The following is a 19,586-nucleotide window of genomic DNA, read 5'->3' as shown; positions in this document are numbered from 1 at the left end:
GGCTAGAGGAGGGAGTGACACTTCTCTGAGTAAACCCTTTTGTATTTTTATTTTTGCAACCTTGTTATGATTTCACATATTCAAAGAACATAATTAGATCAACCAGAACGGGAGTTGGGGAAATGAGGAAGAGAGACCCTAAAATTGAATACAAAGAAAAACGAATTGCAAAAGACACATCGGATAAAGGACTGTTAATCCAAAATACACACAGAAATTTTTGGACATAAAATATAAATTTAAACTCAATAATAAGGAAACAAACAACCTGATTGAAAAAATGGACCAAAGACCTTAACAGACACCTCATCAAAGAAGATACACAGATGGCAAATAATATGAAAAGTTGTTCCACGTCATATGTCATCAGGGAAATGCAAATTAATACCACAATAAGATCCTACTGTACATCTATTAGAATGGCCAAAATTCAGAACACTGACAACACCAAATGCTGGCCAGGATGTGGAGCAACAGGAAGTCTTACTCATTGCTGGTGGGAATGTAAAATGGTACAGCCACTGTGGAAGACAGTTCGGCAGTTTCTTACAAAACTAAATGTGTTCTCACCACACTACCCAGCAATCACTCTCCTTGGTGTTCACCCGAAGGAGTTGAAAACTTATGTCTACACAAAAGCAGCTTTATTCGTAAAGCCCAAACTTGGAAGCAACCAAGATGTCCTTCAGTAGGTGGATGGATTAGGAAACTGTGGTACCTCTAGACAATGGAATATTATTCAGTGCCAAAAAGAAGTATGTTATCAAACTGTAAAGACAGGGAGGAACCTTAAATGCATATTACTAAGTGAGAGAAACCAGTCTGAAAAGGCTAAATACTGTATGATCCCAACTATATGACATTCTGAAAAAGACAGAACTGTGGAGACTGTTAAAAGATCAGTGGTTGCTAGGTGTTGGGGGGAGAGAGATGATAGGCAGAGGACAGAAGATTTTTAGGATCATGAAACTATTGTGTATGATACTATAATGGTGGATATATTTTCCAAACCCATAGAATATACAAAACAAAGAGTGAACTGTAATGTAAACTATGGATTTGGGGTGCTAATAATGTGTCAGTGTAGAGTCATCTGTGGTAACAAATGTACCACTCTGGGGGAGTGATGTTGATAATGGAGGAAGCCAGAGGGTTGGGGGGGTGAGGAGGACAGGCATTATATGGGAAATATATGTACCGTCTGCCTAATTTTGCTGTGAACCTAAACTATTCTAAAAAAAAAAAGTCTTAATTTTTTTAATGTATTGTACTCTTTATCAAACAGAGAACATAACCACATAAGAGGAAATTATTAATCTAGTTAACTTTGAAATGGTTTTCTCATATACCCAATTTGAAAACAGAAAGAGAATTCAGTGAGATTGAACCTTACTTTACTAACTTTATTTACTGTGTATTTATTTATTTACTTTTTATTGTCAGTAATGGTATGAATATAGCAATTCTGAAGTTATCTTTGCATTTTAGGATTAAGCAAATGAGGAAATATATTGATATTGTTGGGGGCTAGGGTTCTCATGTAGAAGAAGGAGATACAAATTTGGATGGAGGAAGGCAAGGAAGAACCCTGAAAGAACATTGAAATCTGAGGTATCAGCATGATTAAAAATAAAAAAAGATTTCACATGTTCTATCCTCTGAAAGGGTCTGGAAGCAATGAATCTTAAGTAGCAATGAACATACCTAGTGCCCACACCTTGGTTTCTAAAAATCTTTCCTCACTAAAAGGAACTAAGGCTTCTTGGAGAAATGCCTCATTTCTAGGATAGGGCAGGGAAAGCGCGAGATGAGTCTGGAACATCTTATCACTCCAGAAAGTAAGAAAGGGCTGAAAAAATGAGGGAATAATGTCAAAATGACACAGAAGACACTTTGGCCAAACTGAAAATTTGAGCTTCCAAATGGAAAATGACTGTAATGGGTTATGTAACACATGGTATAAGAAAAGAATGCACAAGCTCATACTGATACTAACAAACAAATGGTGTGAGAAGCAGAAAGCTTTTTTTTTAAAGAGTAGAATTGCCAACTAATAAATGTAAACAGAATGATAGGGTTTTTTAAAATCATCATTTTGCAACCATCATCGTAATAATTGATTCAGGAGTCATCAGTGAATGCTAAAAATATTGGGTGAAAGTGTTTGGGAACATGATGATTACACAGCCTGAAAGTATCTCCTGATGAATTACTTGCTCATTAGTTACAGATGGAAAAATGGTAACAGCACAGAAATCTGGCAGATACCACCTTATTCAACTAATCAATCCTAACATCATTAATAACAGTATAAACTAACAACTGATTCTTCCTGGTGTGATGCACTGAAAAGGAAACAACATCATTTATACAATATTATTCCCAGAAGTGCATAACCTGAACCAAATGATGAGAAAACAATCAGAAAAACCCAGTTTGTGAGGGTTATTTTATAAAACAACCAACCTGGTTTTTTTTGTTTTTTTTTTTTTATAAATGTTAAAGTCATGAAAACAAAGGAAGGCTGAGGAACTGTTCCAGATTAAAAGAGACGGACAACTACATGCAATATCTTCATTGGATCCTGAATTGGGGCACAAGGAGAAGGTCTAAAAGGCAATATGGGGCAAATCAGCAAAGGTTGAATAAGAATGGTTTTTAAGTCTGTCCCTTCTACAAGACTAAGCTTTGCTTCCTGAAAGCAGCTGAGTTCTTACTCTTCTGGATTTCTGGCATTCAGCAATACCTGGTGCAAACCAAATACATGAGGCTGTTTGATGAATGAATGGATACTTTATTTTAAACAACAGGCATTTTTGCTAGGACTTTTTGTACTTGTTTGAATTTTTCACTGAGATAAGTCTCCCCACCAAAAAAAAAATTTGTATGTGTGTGTGTGTATGAGAGAGATTCACATATGCACACACACACACAGGGAACAAACTTTATCTGGAAACAGATTCGATTAACAAATCAAGGACATTTACTGAATACCATATAAGATTTTTCAGTATCTTAATTTTATGACCAAAAATTCATAATAACTTCTTAGTTGATATGAACTTTTTGGAGTTGAGGGAGATTTTGCAGAAGGAATTGGAAATTTTGGCATTGTGTAGAAGTATATTAGGAACAGATTGTTAGTAATTTATGAGAGTTGTGTTCTGGCTTAGAGCCTAGATTTACTAAGAATTTAGTCATTTTTTAATTCATTCAACAAATTTTTACTGAGAATCAGTTATGTGCTAGGTCTAGCTCTCAAACCATTGTTCATTGGAGCTTAGAGTTTAGCAGGGGAAACAGAGATTAATCAAATAATTTTATAATTAAGTATGCACTAACAGTGTGGTAAGTGTTATAAAGAAAAGGTACCAAGTACAGTGAGGAAGAATTAGGGAAGTTAAGGGTTACAGACATTACTTTTAAAATATTTTTTCCCATCCCATGTCCTTGAGCAATTGCCAGTTCTTCCAATAAGCCTGATATCAGTTTAGTCCACCTGCCCAGTTATAGCTGCTTTGGAACCACCCAGTCCCTTTGTCTAATATTTTTCTCTTCCTCTTTGTTTATTTTTATCCCAAATATGCACATTTTATGAAAGGAAGAGATGCTCATAACATCAATAGAAGAATCAAAAATGTCTTCTCTGATTATTTTTCTAATAGGTCTCTTAGTAAAACTTGCTATTAAAAGGTGGGGGGAGCTTCCCTGGTGGTCCAGTGAGTAAGACTCCATGCTCCCGATGCAGGGGGCCAAGGTTCGATCCCTGGTCGGGGAACTAGATCCCGCACGCACGCCATGACTGAGGGTTCGCATGCCCAACTAAGAGTCCGCACGCTGCAACTAAGAGGTCCGCATGCTGCAGCTAAGAAGTCAGCATGCCACAATTAAAGATTCTGCATGCCGCAATGAAGATCCCATATGCCGCTACTAAGACCTGGGGCAGCCAAAATAAAAAAAAAGGAGGGGGGATTAAGAACCTAATACTTGTTTTAAGTAAACATTTTTAAAATCAGCAAAATTATTTCTGCTTAAATATAGAGAAGGACGATAAAGAATTCAAATGAATTTAATACTCCTTGTCCCATAATAAAACTAGGAGAATAAATTGAAAAGTAAAGACAAGTTATTTGACGCTAAATTCCGCCTGCCTAGTTGCTATTAGTATTTGACATTAGGACTCTTAACATTTTCCAAGCTTCATGTGGTATTGGCTTAGTCATTACTTTTTATGAGGTCATAAAATTTGCTGCTAATGTTGGTGGAGTTTAGAGAGATAATAGTAATTGTCATTCGTAGGGCATTTATTATATACCAGGCTCTGTGGGAAGTACATTAAATTATATTATTATGTCATTTAAAATTCTCTACAATCTATGAGGATCCCTTCAACTTCATCTTATAAAGGTAATATTTGAGAAGAGCAGTAACTTGACCAAGATCACACAATGAGTAAATGGTAGAGCCATACCTTGAACCCAAATATATATGCTTTTAATCATTATGCCATAGGACAGTTATTTACAACTGTGCATTGTCTAAAATAGAACAAACCAAAAGAAGCCCTTCCATGAGATTTGTTTTTCATGAAATTTAATTTTTCTCTTTACTCCCAAAGTCACAAATTGTTGTTTATCTTAATCCTTTAAAATATCAATAAGTTCGCTTTCCTTTACAAATAAATTTTGAGTACATACTATGTGCCAGCATAAAAAGACAAAGTCTGTCCCCAGAGAGCTTATACTACATTGAGGAGAGATGAATTGCATATAAACAACAAAATCTATTTGTAGTTGTACAAATGTATTTGTTATGCAGTTATCTAAATGAGTAGGTAATTGGCAACAAGAAAAAATGAGTGGTAAAATAGTCAAAACATTAATAAAGTAGAGCAGAAAAAGTCTGTTGAAGATAGACTTCAGCGCTGAAATAGAAATATCACACAGTCATTTCCCCATGGAAAGGACCACTGGAAATTCTTTGCATGGAGTAGCCTTAAGTTTAGTGTGACCATACTTACAGTAGTCACTGCCATACTGAATCAAAGACATCTGAAGTGATCTTAAGAATATTATACCATTTGTCAAGGGGAAAGTGAGTGGACTGCGTACTAGACTAATAATCTTTTAGATTATAGCAATTACACTTAGCAGTGAAACAGGATAAAATCAATATGCTGTGGAAAGGAACTTCAGAAATCATTTCATAACTTGTTTACTAACTTACTTATTCCCCTTAATTTAGTCCCAATTTTCCAGACATTGCCAGAAACATCAATGGTCTTTTTTTCTAGTTAGTAGAAAAAGTAATATAGTAACATGAAGACAAATTTGGAAGACAATGCGAAATACCCATAATCCCATCACCCAACAGAAATAGTATTTTCTTTTATTAATAGTTCCTAATCTTTGTGCATATGCATCTGTGGTTTTATATGGTTTTATTTGTGGTTTTACTACACTTTGAATAAACATGCCCAACCTAGAAGCCAAAACCCAGGGATAGGTTCAGCCAGAGAAGCAGGAACCAGTCAGCTAAGTAGCCTGTGTAGTCAGTGAACAGGAAGTGAGGAAGTGAAATGGCCAGGAAAATAGCCTGGTAGAAAGTAAAAGTAGAAAGGTAGAAAGCCAGGTAGAAAATAGCCTAAGCCAGGAAGCATGAGCTGTAACAGCTCTTCGTCTGCTTCCTGTGGCCTCAGTTGTGGTTTATGTTTCAGCGTTTTAGGCTGGAGCCAGAATAAGACAATAATTGAATGCAGTTATTTTCTAAGAAAATAAGTATAAAATATCATAATGTCATCTCATTTCTCTTATTATTATGTCTGTTGTTATTATTGCTCTAGCTCCATTCTCTTTAACATACCTTAGGCAGTCCAAACATTCCCCTCACTTGGCTATAGATATTCTTAAACAGAATTATTTTGGTTCTCCCTTCAATTACTATATTCTGTCACATCCATTCTTATCGTTGTTATTTTGTGTTCTTACTTTTCCTCTACCTGTGGAACATTTGCTTGTTACTAACTTAACCTGCCTGAAGGCTTGGATAGAGTTGTTTCAGAACCAGTATGAAAAGTACTAAAGCAAATCACTTAAGGTGGGAATATTTTGACAGGCAAAGTATATTTGGAGCATTGCATGTGAATGTTTCCCCCTCCAAATTCTTTCTTTTTTTAAATTGAGGTGTATTCCGTAAACAGTAAAATGTACAAATCTTAAGTATACATACAGCTCAATGAGATTTTGCCTGTGTAATCACCACCCAGATCAAGATACAGAAATTTTCAGTCATCCCAGAAAGTTCCCTTGTGCCCCTTCTCAGTCAACATATCCCCAAAATGATAACTGATATTCTGACTTCCATGCCGATATATTAATTTGCATGTTCTTGGACTTTATATAGATGGAACCATATAGTATGTACTCTGGCATCTGGCTTCGTTCATTCGATGTAATGTTTTTGACATTCATCTATGTTGTTTCTATCAGTAGTTCATTCTTTTTTATTGATATATAATATTCCATTGTGTGAATATAATTCATTTGCCCATTTTTCTGTTAATGGGCATTTGGGTTTTCAGTTGAGACTTTTATGAATAAAGATTCCGTGGATATTCTTGTATATGTCTTTTGATGGACAGTTGTGCTCATTTCTTTAGGGCTGTATGTCTAGAAGTAGAATTGCTGGATCATAGGGTAGTCTGTGTTTAAATTTATTAGAAACTGCCAAACAATTTTCTAAAATGTTTGGACCATTTACACTCCCACCAGTAATATCTGAGAGTTCCAGTTATTCCACATTGTCATCTATACTTGTCTATCTTTTTTTTTCAATCTTTTTTTTTTTAAATGTATTTATTTATTTGGCTGCATTGGGTCTTCGTTGCTGCACGCAGGCTTTTTCTAGCTGCGGCAAGCAGGGGCTAATCTTCGTTGTGGTGCACAGGCCTCTCATTGCGGTAGGTTCTCGCTGCATAGCACTGGTTCTAGGCACGTGGGCTTCAGTAGTTGTGGCACGCAGGCTCAGTAGTTGTGGCTCGCAGGCTCAGTAGTTGTGGCACACAGGCTTAGTTGCTCCGCAGCGTGTGGGATCTTCCCAGACTGGGGCTCAAACCCATGTCCCCTGCATCGGCAGGCGGATTCTTAACCACTGCGCCACCAGGGAAGTCCTATACTTGTCTATCATTTTAATTTTAGTCATTCTGGGTTGCTATGTGGTGATGTCTCACTGAGGTTTAAATTTGTATTTCCCAATGAATAATGATGCTGAGCACTTGTTATTGACACTTTGGGTATCATCTTTTGTGATGTGCCTCTACAAATCATCTGCCCATTTAAAAATTGGGCTGTCTTTTTCTATCTGATTTTTGTATCACATTTTCTATATGTGAGCCTTTTGTTAGATATTATATGTATTGTGAATATTTCCTCCTAGTCTGTAGCTTGAGTTTTTACTTTACTTCAGAATCTTCAGATGAGCCAAAGTTCTTAGGCAAGAGTTTTAAGAGGCACTTCAGGTACCAGTTTATTAACTAATAAACTAGCCATCTGTTAGTAATTGTATTGGGTTTCTACTGCTACTGTAACAAAGTACCAAAAAAGGATAAGTTTATTATCTTGCAGTTCTTTAAATTAGAATTCTGATACAAGTCTCATTAGTCCAGGTGTTGGTAAGTCTGTGTTCCTTTCTGGAGGCTCTAGGGGGAGAGTCAATTTCCATGTCCTCTCCAGTTTATGTGGCTGCCCACATAATTCCATTTTTTTCCTTCTTGACTTGGACCATTTTCCTCTGTCTTCAAACCTAGCAGTTTTACATCTCTCTAACCATTCTTCCATAGTGACATCTTCCAAAGGTTACTGCTTTTGAGGGCTCAGATGATTAAATTGAGCACATTGTAATAATCCAAGATAATCTCCCCATCTCAAGGCCTTTAATTTAATCAAGTTTGCAGAGTCATTTTTGCCATTTTAGGTAACATATTCACAGCTTCTGGAGATAGGACATAGACATCTTTGGGAGCCATTATTCTGTGTACCACACTAGTGTAGTTAGTATGATAGCCCAAGAGTTGCTAAAGTAATGTGGTAGCTCATCTACTACTAATGTTGCAGCATCCATATTGGGTGTGGGGAGAAAGTAATCCAAAATACATTGATAAGGCTAAGTAGGATCTTCCGGCACGTGTGTGTGTGTGTGTGTGTGTGTGTGTGTGTGTGTGTGTGTGTGTATGTGTGTTAGTATAATAAGATTATATACTAGACAAGTGGTAGACTAGAAAAGGGAGTGAGTGATTACTTACCTTTAGGGTAGGTGGGGAGCAATTAGGAAAGTTCTTTTTCAAAACCCTAAATTGGCTTCTTATCATCTTAGGGATAACGTCCAAACTTCTTAGGACAGCTCTCCAAAGCTCACACTTTTAATTACTACATTCTATGACCTCTCTAATATGAGAGTGCATTTTGTTTCTAATGTGAATGCTAGCTTCTGCTGGAAAGAACAGTCATGCATTCCTATAATTGTAGCTGGCATTGTTTTGACACCACCAATAATACTAAAATGAACTCTGAGTTCATAGGTTTTAAAATAATCACACATTACACTATTAATGCCTTTGATACTTTGGGGTAATATGCCCTTCTCCATTTTCATTTATTCTAGGTCCCTTCTTGTGCATCATGGTAAATCTTGGTGTAATTTAAAAGGAGTATTTCTTGGGCCTTTAAATTTGTGTTGTGGCTACTTCCAAAACCTAGTGATTCCATTCTCTATGTACATGAATTTTTTTTCGTAGACTGGAAAATAAAATTTGTTGATACCTGTTGTATGCCAGGTGCATGCTAGATAATCCTCACAGCAGCCTTTCATGATAAACATTGTTATTTTTATTTTACAACTGAGGCAGCTGAGTCTCAAAGAGATTTAAGCAACTTGCCAAAGTTGATAAGTAATAAGTAACAGATTTGGGATGCTAGTTTAGGTCTGATTCCAAAGCCCTTGTACACTCTTTCCCCAGTGTGGTCAGTCAAATGGATCAAAATAAATGTGTATCCGAACACATCTGTATTCTGTCGTAACCTTGAAAAAGTTTGGTAGCATGCCAATACCAGGCTCTTCTCAGTCTGCTGCCTACAAATCATGCCGGTCTTCCCACTGGAGGCAAGTGTTCATGGTCTAAGCCAAGCTCCTTTACTTCTTTGAATGCACTACCTTGCCTCTATGTTAGGTGATCCTTCTACGTAGGATGATCTCATTTAAAAAAATTCTTTTCACCTGGTTAACTCAGTTTATTTTTAAGTCCTAGCTTATGTGTTACTTCCCCTGATAGCCCTCTTCTGACTCCCTAGACAAGGTAGTAACCCCTTTGCATAGCTTTGAAATGGCCCCTCTCATATTTTTAGTGGCTTGCTAAAAGTTAAGACAGGAAACATATCTCTCTTGTTCACTCCTTTATCCTAGTGGAAATGCTTGGAACTTTGTTAAGAGCCCAGTAAATATCTGTTGAAGAGGGAATGAGGTTGTGGAGCAACAGGAACTCTCATTCATTGCTGGTGGGAATGAAGAATGGCACAGCCACTTTGAAAGATCAGTGTTTACTAGGGGTTAGGGGAGAGGGAGAGTTGAAATGACAGGGCACATAGGATTTTCAGGGCAATGAAACTATTCTGTATGATATTATAATGGTGGATACATGTCATTATAGATTTCTCTATACTCAAGAGTGAACTGTAATATGAAATATGGACTTTGATTCATAATGATGTATCAATATGGGTTCATCAATTGTAATAAGAAGTGTACCACTGTGGTGGGGCATGTTGATACTGGGGGAGACTATGTGTGTGTGTGGGAGTGGAGGTTATATGGAAAATCTTTGTACCTTCTGCTCAATTTTGCCATGAATCTAAAACTGCTCTAAAACATAAAATCCATTAAACACACACACACACACACACACAGTGAGACAAATCTGAAATGTGGAACGTTTAATAAGAAAAAAAGAAGGGAATGGGGTAATCACTAGGGCAATGCCAATCAAAACCACAATACCACTTCAATCCATTAGGATGGTAATCAGAAAGACAACCAACAACTAGTATAGGGAGGATGTGGAGAAATTCATATATTGCTAATGGGAGTATAAAATAGTGCAGCCACTTTGAAAAACACTTACACGGTTCTTCAGAATGCTAAACATAGAGTTTCCATATGACCCAGAAATTCCATCCTCAGTATATACCCAAGAGAAATGAAAACATACGTCTGCACAAAAACTTATACATGAATTCTCACAGCAGCATTATTAATAATAGCCAAAATGTAGAAAAAGCCTAAATGTCTCTTAGTTAGCTCAGACTGCCATAACAAAATACCATAGACTTGAACAATAGACTATTTCTCACAGTTCTGGAAGTCCAAGATTAAGGTGCTGACTAATTCCGTTCCTGGTGAGAGCCCTCTTCTTGGCTTGCAGAGGGCCACCTTCTCCCTGTGTCCTCATGTGGCCTATCCTTATTTCATGTAGGTGGGGAGAGAGAGTGAAATTCTGTCTCTTCTTCATATAAGGACCCTAATCCCATTATGGGGGCCCTACTCTCTTGACCTCATCTAAACCTGTTTATTTCTCAAAGGCACCATGCCCAACTACTGTCACATTGGGGGTCAGGGCTTCAACATGTGAATTTGGAGGGAACACAAAGGTGCAGTCCTTAGCAATGTCCATCAACTGGTGAATAGATAAATAAAATGTAGCATGTTCATACAATGACATGTTATTCATCCATAAAAGGAAGGTATTATTGATACATGCTGTAATATGAATGAACCTTGAAGATATGCTAAATGAAAGAAACCAGACAGAAAAGACTTCATATTGTATGATTCCACTTATATGAAAAGTCCAGAACAGACAAATCTTTAGGGACAGAAGATAGATTAATGGTTGTCTAGGGCTGAGGAGGGAGGAGGTTTGAAGAGAAATAGGGGTGACTGCTAATAGGCCTGGGGTTTGTCTTTGGGGTCATGAAAATGTTCTAATAATGATAACGGTTGCACAACTCTGTGAAAATATTAAAAAACAATTGAATTGTGTACTTTAACTCTAGTTTGTGAATTACATCAGTAAAGCTAATAAATTTTAGCAAAAATTGGTAGTTTTCTTTAAAGTGGCAAAATATAAAATACTGCATGGAGAAAGGTGATGTTCTTCTATTACATTTCTTTGCATTCTAAATGGAGTGTTGAAAGGAAATAAACTGTAGAGATTTTTTAAAAATCAGACTTTTAATGAGATATAATAAACAGTAACAAGAGGACATTTGGAAAGGTTTGGATAAAAACAGTTGTTGAGTGAGACATGATTTAGTGGCCAGTCTACCTTTCAGGATGAATAGTCATCCACCTCATTTTAATTTTTTTACTTTATAGTATATTATGTGACTTTAAATAACTCACAGGGTTTGTTTTTTTCCCCTCCTTCCATTAATTTATTCTACTTTGCACCTTCTAATTTCTCCTTTGGAAAAAAGACAGCAACCATCTACTTCCTCATTTCTTTAGTAAGATGAGTGCAATAACTCTTGACTTCTCTCATCTCATTTTGAGCAGTAAATAATGTGATAATGTCTATAATGATTTTTTTAAAAAGCAAGAGTAACAAAGAGTTTGAAATTTTTCTCAAGTGGCTTCATACAAATGATTTGGTAACATCCACATTTACCATGTTTGTTGGGCTGACTCTTACATCCTTGAGGCTAACTCCTCTGACGTCATTTTTGCTTTCTCTGACTTCTTTCATAAGTCCCCTCTTCTGTGCTCCTATAGTACTCTATACATATCTTTTTTTATCATATCTCCACATACTGGCATCTTCTATTTATCTGCCTGTCTCCTCCATTAGCTTATAAACTTCATTAAGGCCAATGACCGGATCTTATCTTTGTACGTCAGCATCTGTAGTAGAATTTGGCAAATGGGAGGTATTCAGTAAAGGCTTGTTGAACTAAACTTAATCATAGTAGAAACTGTGTTATCAGATGTGATAGGGAGTGATATTTAGTCCGTAAACTTTTAAAGAGTCAAAGCTGTAATTATATTGAAAAAAATGTATACCCACCTTCAAGTTTTATTTTAATTAACAAATAGTTGTATAATCTTTGACAATGATTTGATGTAGGGCGTGGCCTTTGAATATGGGACCCTAATTATAGTTCTACTTAGTCTTTCTTGCATTGAAAAACAAACAAAAAATTTTAAACCCTAAAATGAAAACAGTTTGTTTAAAATGGAGGCACTTGGAAAGAACTTTGAGACATGAATACAGAATCTTTAGATATTTACTGTTTTTCCCAATCTATAATAGATATCTTGACCACAGCTAATTCAACAGCAATTTTTATTAGCAACTCAATTCTATTGAGTCTGTTTTAAACATTTTAAACAGTTTTTGTAGAAACAGTAGCTCTCTTTTTGCAGTCATACTTCTGATAACTAAACACAGTGGCATTAACAAGTCTAGGAACAAACAGAAGTGACTGGCTCTTATTAAGCATCCACCTCAGCTATTTGGATTAGAACTAGCTAATCCAAAGGAAGTACTGAAGAGTAGCTAACAAGCTGTGATCATTAAAGCTTACCCTGAGCATCTGTAATACATTTTATGCAAAAAAATGGAGAATATTTATTAATCTAATAAATCACTTAGTGGAGGAAATGTACGAGAACTTGTTTATTTCTGTACCAAAATTTCATCAGTTATAGATAGAGCTTAAGCAGGGTCTGCTATATCCTGCCACAAGATTTCATAAATTTGTTCTAAAACTCAGTGCTTTGAAATGTCTTACTGTCTTCTCAAGTCACTCTGGCCACCCCCAAAGAATTTCATGCTAATTGTTTTTTTTTTATTTGTTTGTTTTAATTTCAGTGGTAGGAATGGGATCCTGGTGCTTCCACATGACTCTGAAATATGAAATGCAGGTCAGTAATGACAAAATTGACTTAAATGCTTATTTCTCTTAATCCAGAGACACTTCAAATTTGAGGAAAGAGCACATTACTAGAGGATGATATTGAGGCAAGAAGAAAAAAAGATGGGATTTGTAATCCCTGGAGTTTTTTACTTCAGGCCAAAGGATCCAGGTTGAGTAAGTGAAGGGGCAAGCAAATAAGTGTCCATAGAGAAAACAAACGAGAGCAGAATGGGTTTTTGACCACCTCTGTGCAGGCATGTATGACTTTAGAGTAGGATTAGAAAGTAGAGTCTCATGGAGACATCTTAAGAAGATAAAATCAGTTCACCAAAGTAATGTATTCTTATTCTTGGCTGCCTACATCCCCTTATGTCTCTCTTGTGGCATCCACTTGAATGGTCTGGTCCCTTTAATAGCAAGGTTTTAGAGCTATGCAAGGATTTTTATTTACTGTCTTTGCTCTAAGGGGGCCATAGAGCTAGTCCTCAATCTTTTAACCTCTTTGTTCCCCATCACTAGCCCAGAAACTCCTAGAATAGCACTGTCCAGTAGAAATATAATGTGAATGACGTATGTAATTAAAAATCTCCAGTAGCCACATCTTAAAAAGCCACATTAAGAAGAAATAGGTGAAATTAATTTTAATAACATTTTATTTAACACAGTATATCCAAAGTGTTACTTCAACATGTAATCAGTATAAAAATTTATTAATGAAATGTTTCACAGCCTGAAACTGGGTGTATGTTTCACACTTGCAGCGTATCTCAGTTAGGATTAGGTTTATTTCAAGTGCTCAATAGCCACATAAGGCTAGTGCCTACTGTGTTGGATAGCGCTCTTCTGGAAGGATCTGTTTATACAGTAGTCTAGGAATTATTAATTACAGCTACATTAAAATGTAAGAATTAATTCTTAGAATTGATTTTACTATTCAACACATATTTATAATAAGGTGTCATGTTTCTTGTGCATGCCATGCTTGACATGGAGAATACACAAATGAATAAGACACCGGTCTGACTTAATCGAGCATAGAACACATTTCTTACACTCTCTGGCTGGGAAAGAAGACTTATAAACAGTGATATAATATGGAAATTATTTATTTATTTATTTATTTTTTGCGGTACGCGGGCCTCTCACTGTTGTGGTCTCTCTCGTTGCGGAGCACAGGCTCCGGACGCGCAGGTTCAGCGGCCATGGCTCACGGGCCCAGCCGCTCCGCGGCATGTGGGATCGATCTTCCCGGACCAGGGCACGAACCCGTGTTCCCTGCTTTGGCAGGCGGACCCTCAACCACTGCACCACCAGGGAAGCCCTGGAAATTATTTTTAAAGAAGTACAAATACGCTATGGCAACACAGTGGAGCTTAGAAGAATCTATAATCGTTAAAGACATTTAAACAGAATCTGAAAGAATTTAGTTGAAACTTTTTAGGTAGTGAAAGGTGAAATGACATACTGCACTTGCATTATGACATAAACAGAAGCAGGGAGTCATTACAATGGTGGTGTATCTGACAACAGTGATAAAGCTAGAACAGTGATAAAGCTAGAATGTGTTTGAAGAAATGACAGGAATGATATTCAAAAATTTTTAACTGTATGGCAAGAATACCAGCAATCAGAATGGTGATACCAGTGAGCAACAGCTAAATAATAACCCTGAAAATAAGGCTTTGCATTTTATCCTACTAAAAAATAACTAGAATTTGTCCAGCTCTAGCAGTCATTGAATGCTTCCATATATACTGTCTTAGATAGTTATTACTCATGTTTTATAAATTCTAGTACTAGAGCTGAGTCTAGTAGATTTGACCAAAATCATTCTCAGTTTACAAATGATATACACACACCACATACACACACACACACACACACACACACACACATCCATGCTATTCTCTGACTCTGTCCATGAGAGGACTTAGGAGCCGGGAACCCCAATACCAAAGAGCATATACCTATCATCCAGATCGTTCGTCATTAAAAGGAATCTGGCTGGATTCTGAGGGTTGGGGCAGAAAAAAAGGACAATATGAGCCTGAACCATCTTTTTGTGCCAGAAGGAATGGAAATGATAAAAGAATGATGGGAGGGCTTCCCTGGTGGCGCGGTGGTTGAGGGTCCGCCTGCCGATGCAGGGGACACGGGTTCGTGACCCGGTCCGGGAGGATCCCACATGCCGCGGAGCGGCTGGGCCCGTGAGCCATGGCCGCTGAGCCTGCACGTCCGGAGCCTGTGCTCTGCAATGGGAGAGGCCACAGCTGTGAGAGATCCGCGTACCGCAAAAAAAAAAACCAAAAAAGAATGATGGGAAGATGTCAAAAGGACACTGAAGGCAACTTGAAGGGCTTCTCTCAAATTTGAGACAATTTGAGCATCAAAATAAGCAATGATAGTAACAGATTATAAGTTATTAAATCCATTGAAGACACAACCCACTGAATAAAATGGGAAATCATGAGTCCAAACTAAAATAATACATGATATAATAAATGAAACAGTAAGTGATTATGAATAAGTGGATAGATTAAAAGTTTGATGTTGAATTTACATTGTTTCAAAGTACATTATTACAAAATAATTATAAAGGGTAAAAGGGTAACGTTACAGTGGAGGAGACTAGCAGACACCACCTTAATCAAGCAATCAGAATGAGTATCTTCATAATGGGACAAATCAAAATTGTATGCCACCGGAGGATGCAGTGGCAAAAACATAGCATCACTTCTCTGGTATTCTTGCCAAAGATGCATAATCTGAATCTAGTCATACGGAAATATCAGGCAAAATCAAATTGAGTGACATTCTACAAAACAACTGGCATGTAGTCTTCAAAAGTATCCATGGTCATAAAATTAAAAGATTGAGGAACTGTTCAAGATTGAAGGAGACTAAAAAGATATGAGAAGTAAATACACTATGTAATTCTGGGCTGGATCCTGTGTGTGTGTGGTATGTGTGTGTATGTGTATGTGTGTATGCTTATACTTATGATATTATTGTGACCCTTAGAAAAACTTAAATGGGGTCTGAGGATTACATGATAGTAATAAATCAATGTTAATTTCCTCATTTTGTTGGTAGTATTGTGAATATGTAGGTGAATATCTTCTTTTAAAGATGTAATTCACATATCATAAAATATACCCTTTTAAAGTATACAAGTTGTTTTAAGTATACTCACAGAATTATGGAACCCATCACCACTCTCTAATTCCAGAATATTTTCATCACTCCAAAGAGAAATCCCATTCCCATTAGCAGTCACTCCCCATTAATCCCTCCACCTTGACAACCACTAATCTACTCTTTCTCCATGGATTTGCTTATTCTGGACATTTCATAGCAATGGATCATACGATATGTGGCCTTTTGGTTCAATTAGGCTGAACTATTCCATTGTTTGGATACAGCACATTTTGTTTATCCATTTATTTATTACTGGATATTTGGGTTGTTTATGAGTTTTTGGCCTTTATATATAATGCTGCCATCAACATTCATACACAAGTTTTTGTGTAGATGTACGTTTTCAGTTCTCTTAGGTATATACTTAGGAGTGGAATTTCTAAGTCAAAGGGTAACTCTATGTTTAACCTTTGGAGGAGCTGCTAGACTGTTTTTCTAAGCGACTACACCATTTTACATTCCTGCTGGCAATTCTCCATATCCTTGCCAATACTTGTTATTGTCCGTCCCTTTGATTATAGCCATCCTAGTGGGTGTGATGTGGTATCTCATTGTGGTTTTGTCCTGCATTTCCCTAATAATAAGTGATCTTAAGCATCTTTTCATGTGTATATTGACCATTTGTTTACCTTCTTAGGAGAAATGTCTATTCATATCCTTTTGCCTATTTTAAAATTGGGTTATTTGCCTTTTTGTCATTACATGGTAAGAGTTCTATATATATTCTGAATACTAGACCCTTATCAAATATATGGTTTTCTAATATTTTCTTTCATTCTGTGGGCTGTTTTTTCACTTTCTTAATAGCATCCTTTGAAGCAAAAAAAAGTTTTCAATTTTGCTGAAGTTCATTTTATCTATTTTTTCTTTGGTTGCTTTTGCTTTTGATGTTGTATCTAAGGAACCATTGCCTAATCCACGGTTATGAAGATTTATACCTGTGTTTTTTTCTAACATACTTAGAAGTTAGCTTTATAGTTTTAGCTCTTACATTTAGGTCTTTGGTCCATTTTTAATTAATTTTTGTATGTGGTGTGAGGTACAGGTCTAGCTTTATTCTTTTGCATGTGGATATCCAGTTGTCACAAGTCAATTTGTTGAAAAAACTGTTCTTTCCTCTTTGAATTGTCTTGGCACCCCTGTCGAAAATCAATCAATTATAAATGTATGAGTTTATTTCTTGACGCTCAATTCAACTCTCAGTTCTATTTCATTGACCTATATGTACCTTGATTACTGTAGATTTGTAGTAAGTTTTGAAATTGGGAGCTGTGAATCCTCCAAATTTATTCTTTGTTTTAAAAACTGTTTAATCTATTCTGGGTCCCTTGAATTTCCTTATGAATTTTAGGATCAGCTTATCAATTTCTGCAAAAAGTTAACTGGGATTTTGAAAGGGATTGCATTGAATCCATACTTTGGAGAGTGTTGCCATCTTAATATTAAGTCCTCCAATCTATGAACACAGGATGTCTTCCCACTTATTTAAGTCTTTTTAATTCCTTTCAGTGATGTCTTATAGTTTTGACTTCTTTTGTTATTTATAAGTATTCTTTTTGATGCTATTGTAAATGAAATTGTTTTCTTAATTTCACTTTCTGATTTCTCATGCCTGTTGTATAGAAATACCAATGATTTTTGCATATTGCTCTTGTATCCTTGCTGAACTTGTTTTTTACCTCTTACAGTTTTATGTGTATGTGTATATAGATTTGTTAGGGTTTTTTTGTGTGTAAAAGATCATGTCATATGCAAATAGATATAGTTTTACCTCTTCCTTAGCAATTGGATGCCTTATGCTTATTTTTCTTGCCTAACTGCCCTGACTAGAACTTCTAGCACAGTGGTTTTTTTTAATTGAAATATAGTTGATTTATATTATTATTTTAGTTTCAGGTATACAGCATAATGATTCAGTATTTTTGTAGATTATACTCCATTATAAGTTATTACAAGATAATGGCTATAATTCCCTGTGCTATGCAATATATCCTTGCTGCTTATCTATTTTATATATAGTAGTTTGTTAATTCCATACCCTGATTTGTCCCAGCCCTCTTCCTCTCCTCTTTGGTAACCACAAGTTTGTTTTCTATATTTGTGAGTCTGTTTCTGTTTTGCATATACATTCATTTATATTCTGGACACTGTTGAATAGAAGTTGAGAGAGCAGACATCCTTGTTTTGTTCCTGATCTTAGGAAGAAAGCTTTCAGTTTTTCACCATTAATTATAATGTTAGCTGGAGCTTTATGTAGATGTCCTTTTTAGGCTGAGGAAGTTCCCTTCTATTCCTACCTAGTTTGTTGAGTGTTTTTATCAAGAAAATGTGTTGGAATTTTTAAATGTTTTTTCTGCATCTTGGGATGATCATGTGGGTTTTCTTCTTTATTATATTAGTAAGGTCTGGTATGTTGATTTATTTTCATACGTTGAACCAACCTTGCATTCCTGTGATAAATCCCATTTGGTCAAGGCATATAATGAGTGAATATCCTTGAAGGAAACACACACTAAAGTACTTTGGAGTAATGGAACCTCATGTCAGCAGTTTACTCATATGGTTCAGGGAGAAGAAAATTATTTGTATTGTACTTCTAACTTTTCTGTAGGTTGGAATTGTTTTAATAGTTTCTTTTAAACAGAAAAGCAATATACATATCCTTTGACCCAGTAATTGCACTCGTAGGAATACTTCCTAAGAAAGTAATCAGAGACAGAGAAAAGATTTTCACAAGGATGTTTATCACAGCATTACACGTGATAAAGACTTTTAAATGATCTAAATGTTTTAACAATAGGAAGATTGTTTGGGAATTCCCTGGCGGTCCATTGGTGCTGAGGCCCAGCTTCAGTCCCTGGTCAGGGAACTAAGATCCCACAGGCTGTGCAGCATGGCCAAAAAAAAAAAAAAAATAAGGAGATTGTTAAATATACTATGATATATCTAAATTAAAATAATATTTTGAAGACTATTTACATGGGAAAATGTTATAGAGACATAAAACTTTATGTAATATGATATCAATTTTATAAATAATAGTGAAAAGACTGGAAGGAAGTACATTTTGCCTCACTTCTTTCCCCTTTTTACAAAGTTTGCAACCTATGGCCCCAAATTAATTATAACTCTTAGCCACCCATACAGATATCCTTAAAGCCCTTGCCCCTTGCTTTTTGAGTATTATTCAGCCCACATCCAGCTCAATTATCTGCCTATTCTGTGCCTGAACTGAGTAGCGAAATATTGCTCATAGAAATTACATCCCTTTGTTAAATGATCTCACTTTTAAATTATTGAACAGAAATCACAAATAAGCATTCAATGCTACAAGGCAGTGCCATTACATTTCCCGGATAATTTCACTTCCCAGAACCATTATTTCACACCTGTTCCTTTCTTTAGATTTCTTTTTACATCTCT

At 36.1% G+C, this 19,586-nt stretch overlaps 1 protein-coding gene across 2 annotated transcripts in view; it reads left to right on the top strand.

Annotated features, from left to right (window-relative positions):
* Positions 1-19,586, top strand: part of ACER3 (alkaline ceramidase 3) — a 188,125-nt gene that overhangs the window by 81,169 nt on the left and 87,370 nt on the right. Inside the window, exon 3 of one of the 2 annotated variants that reach the window (XM_033862213.2) lies at positions 12,920-12,972. The exons of the other annotated variant lie outside the window; for it this stretch is intronic. Coding sequence (XP_033718104.1) covers positions 12,920-12,972 — 53 coding nt within the window. The remainder of the gene's footprint in view (positions 1-12,919; positions 12,973-19,586) is intronic. 2 annotated transcript variants of the gene reach the window in all.

This window comes from Tursiops truncatus, chromosome 8 (assembly GCF_011762595.2).
Source record: "Tursiops truncatus isolate mTurTru1 chromosome 8, mTurTru1.mat.Y, whole genome shotgun sequence".
Taxonomy (NCBI): Eukaryota; Metazoa; Chordata; class Mammalia; order Artiodactyla; family Delphinidae; genus Tursiops; species Tursiops truncatus.
Note: the sequence above shows the minus strand (reverse complement) of the source record. Positions and strands in the feature narration are given on the sequence as shown.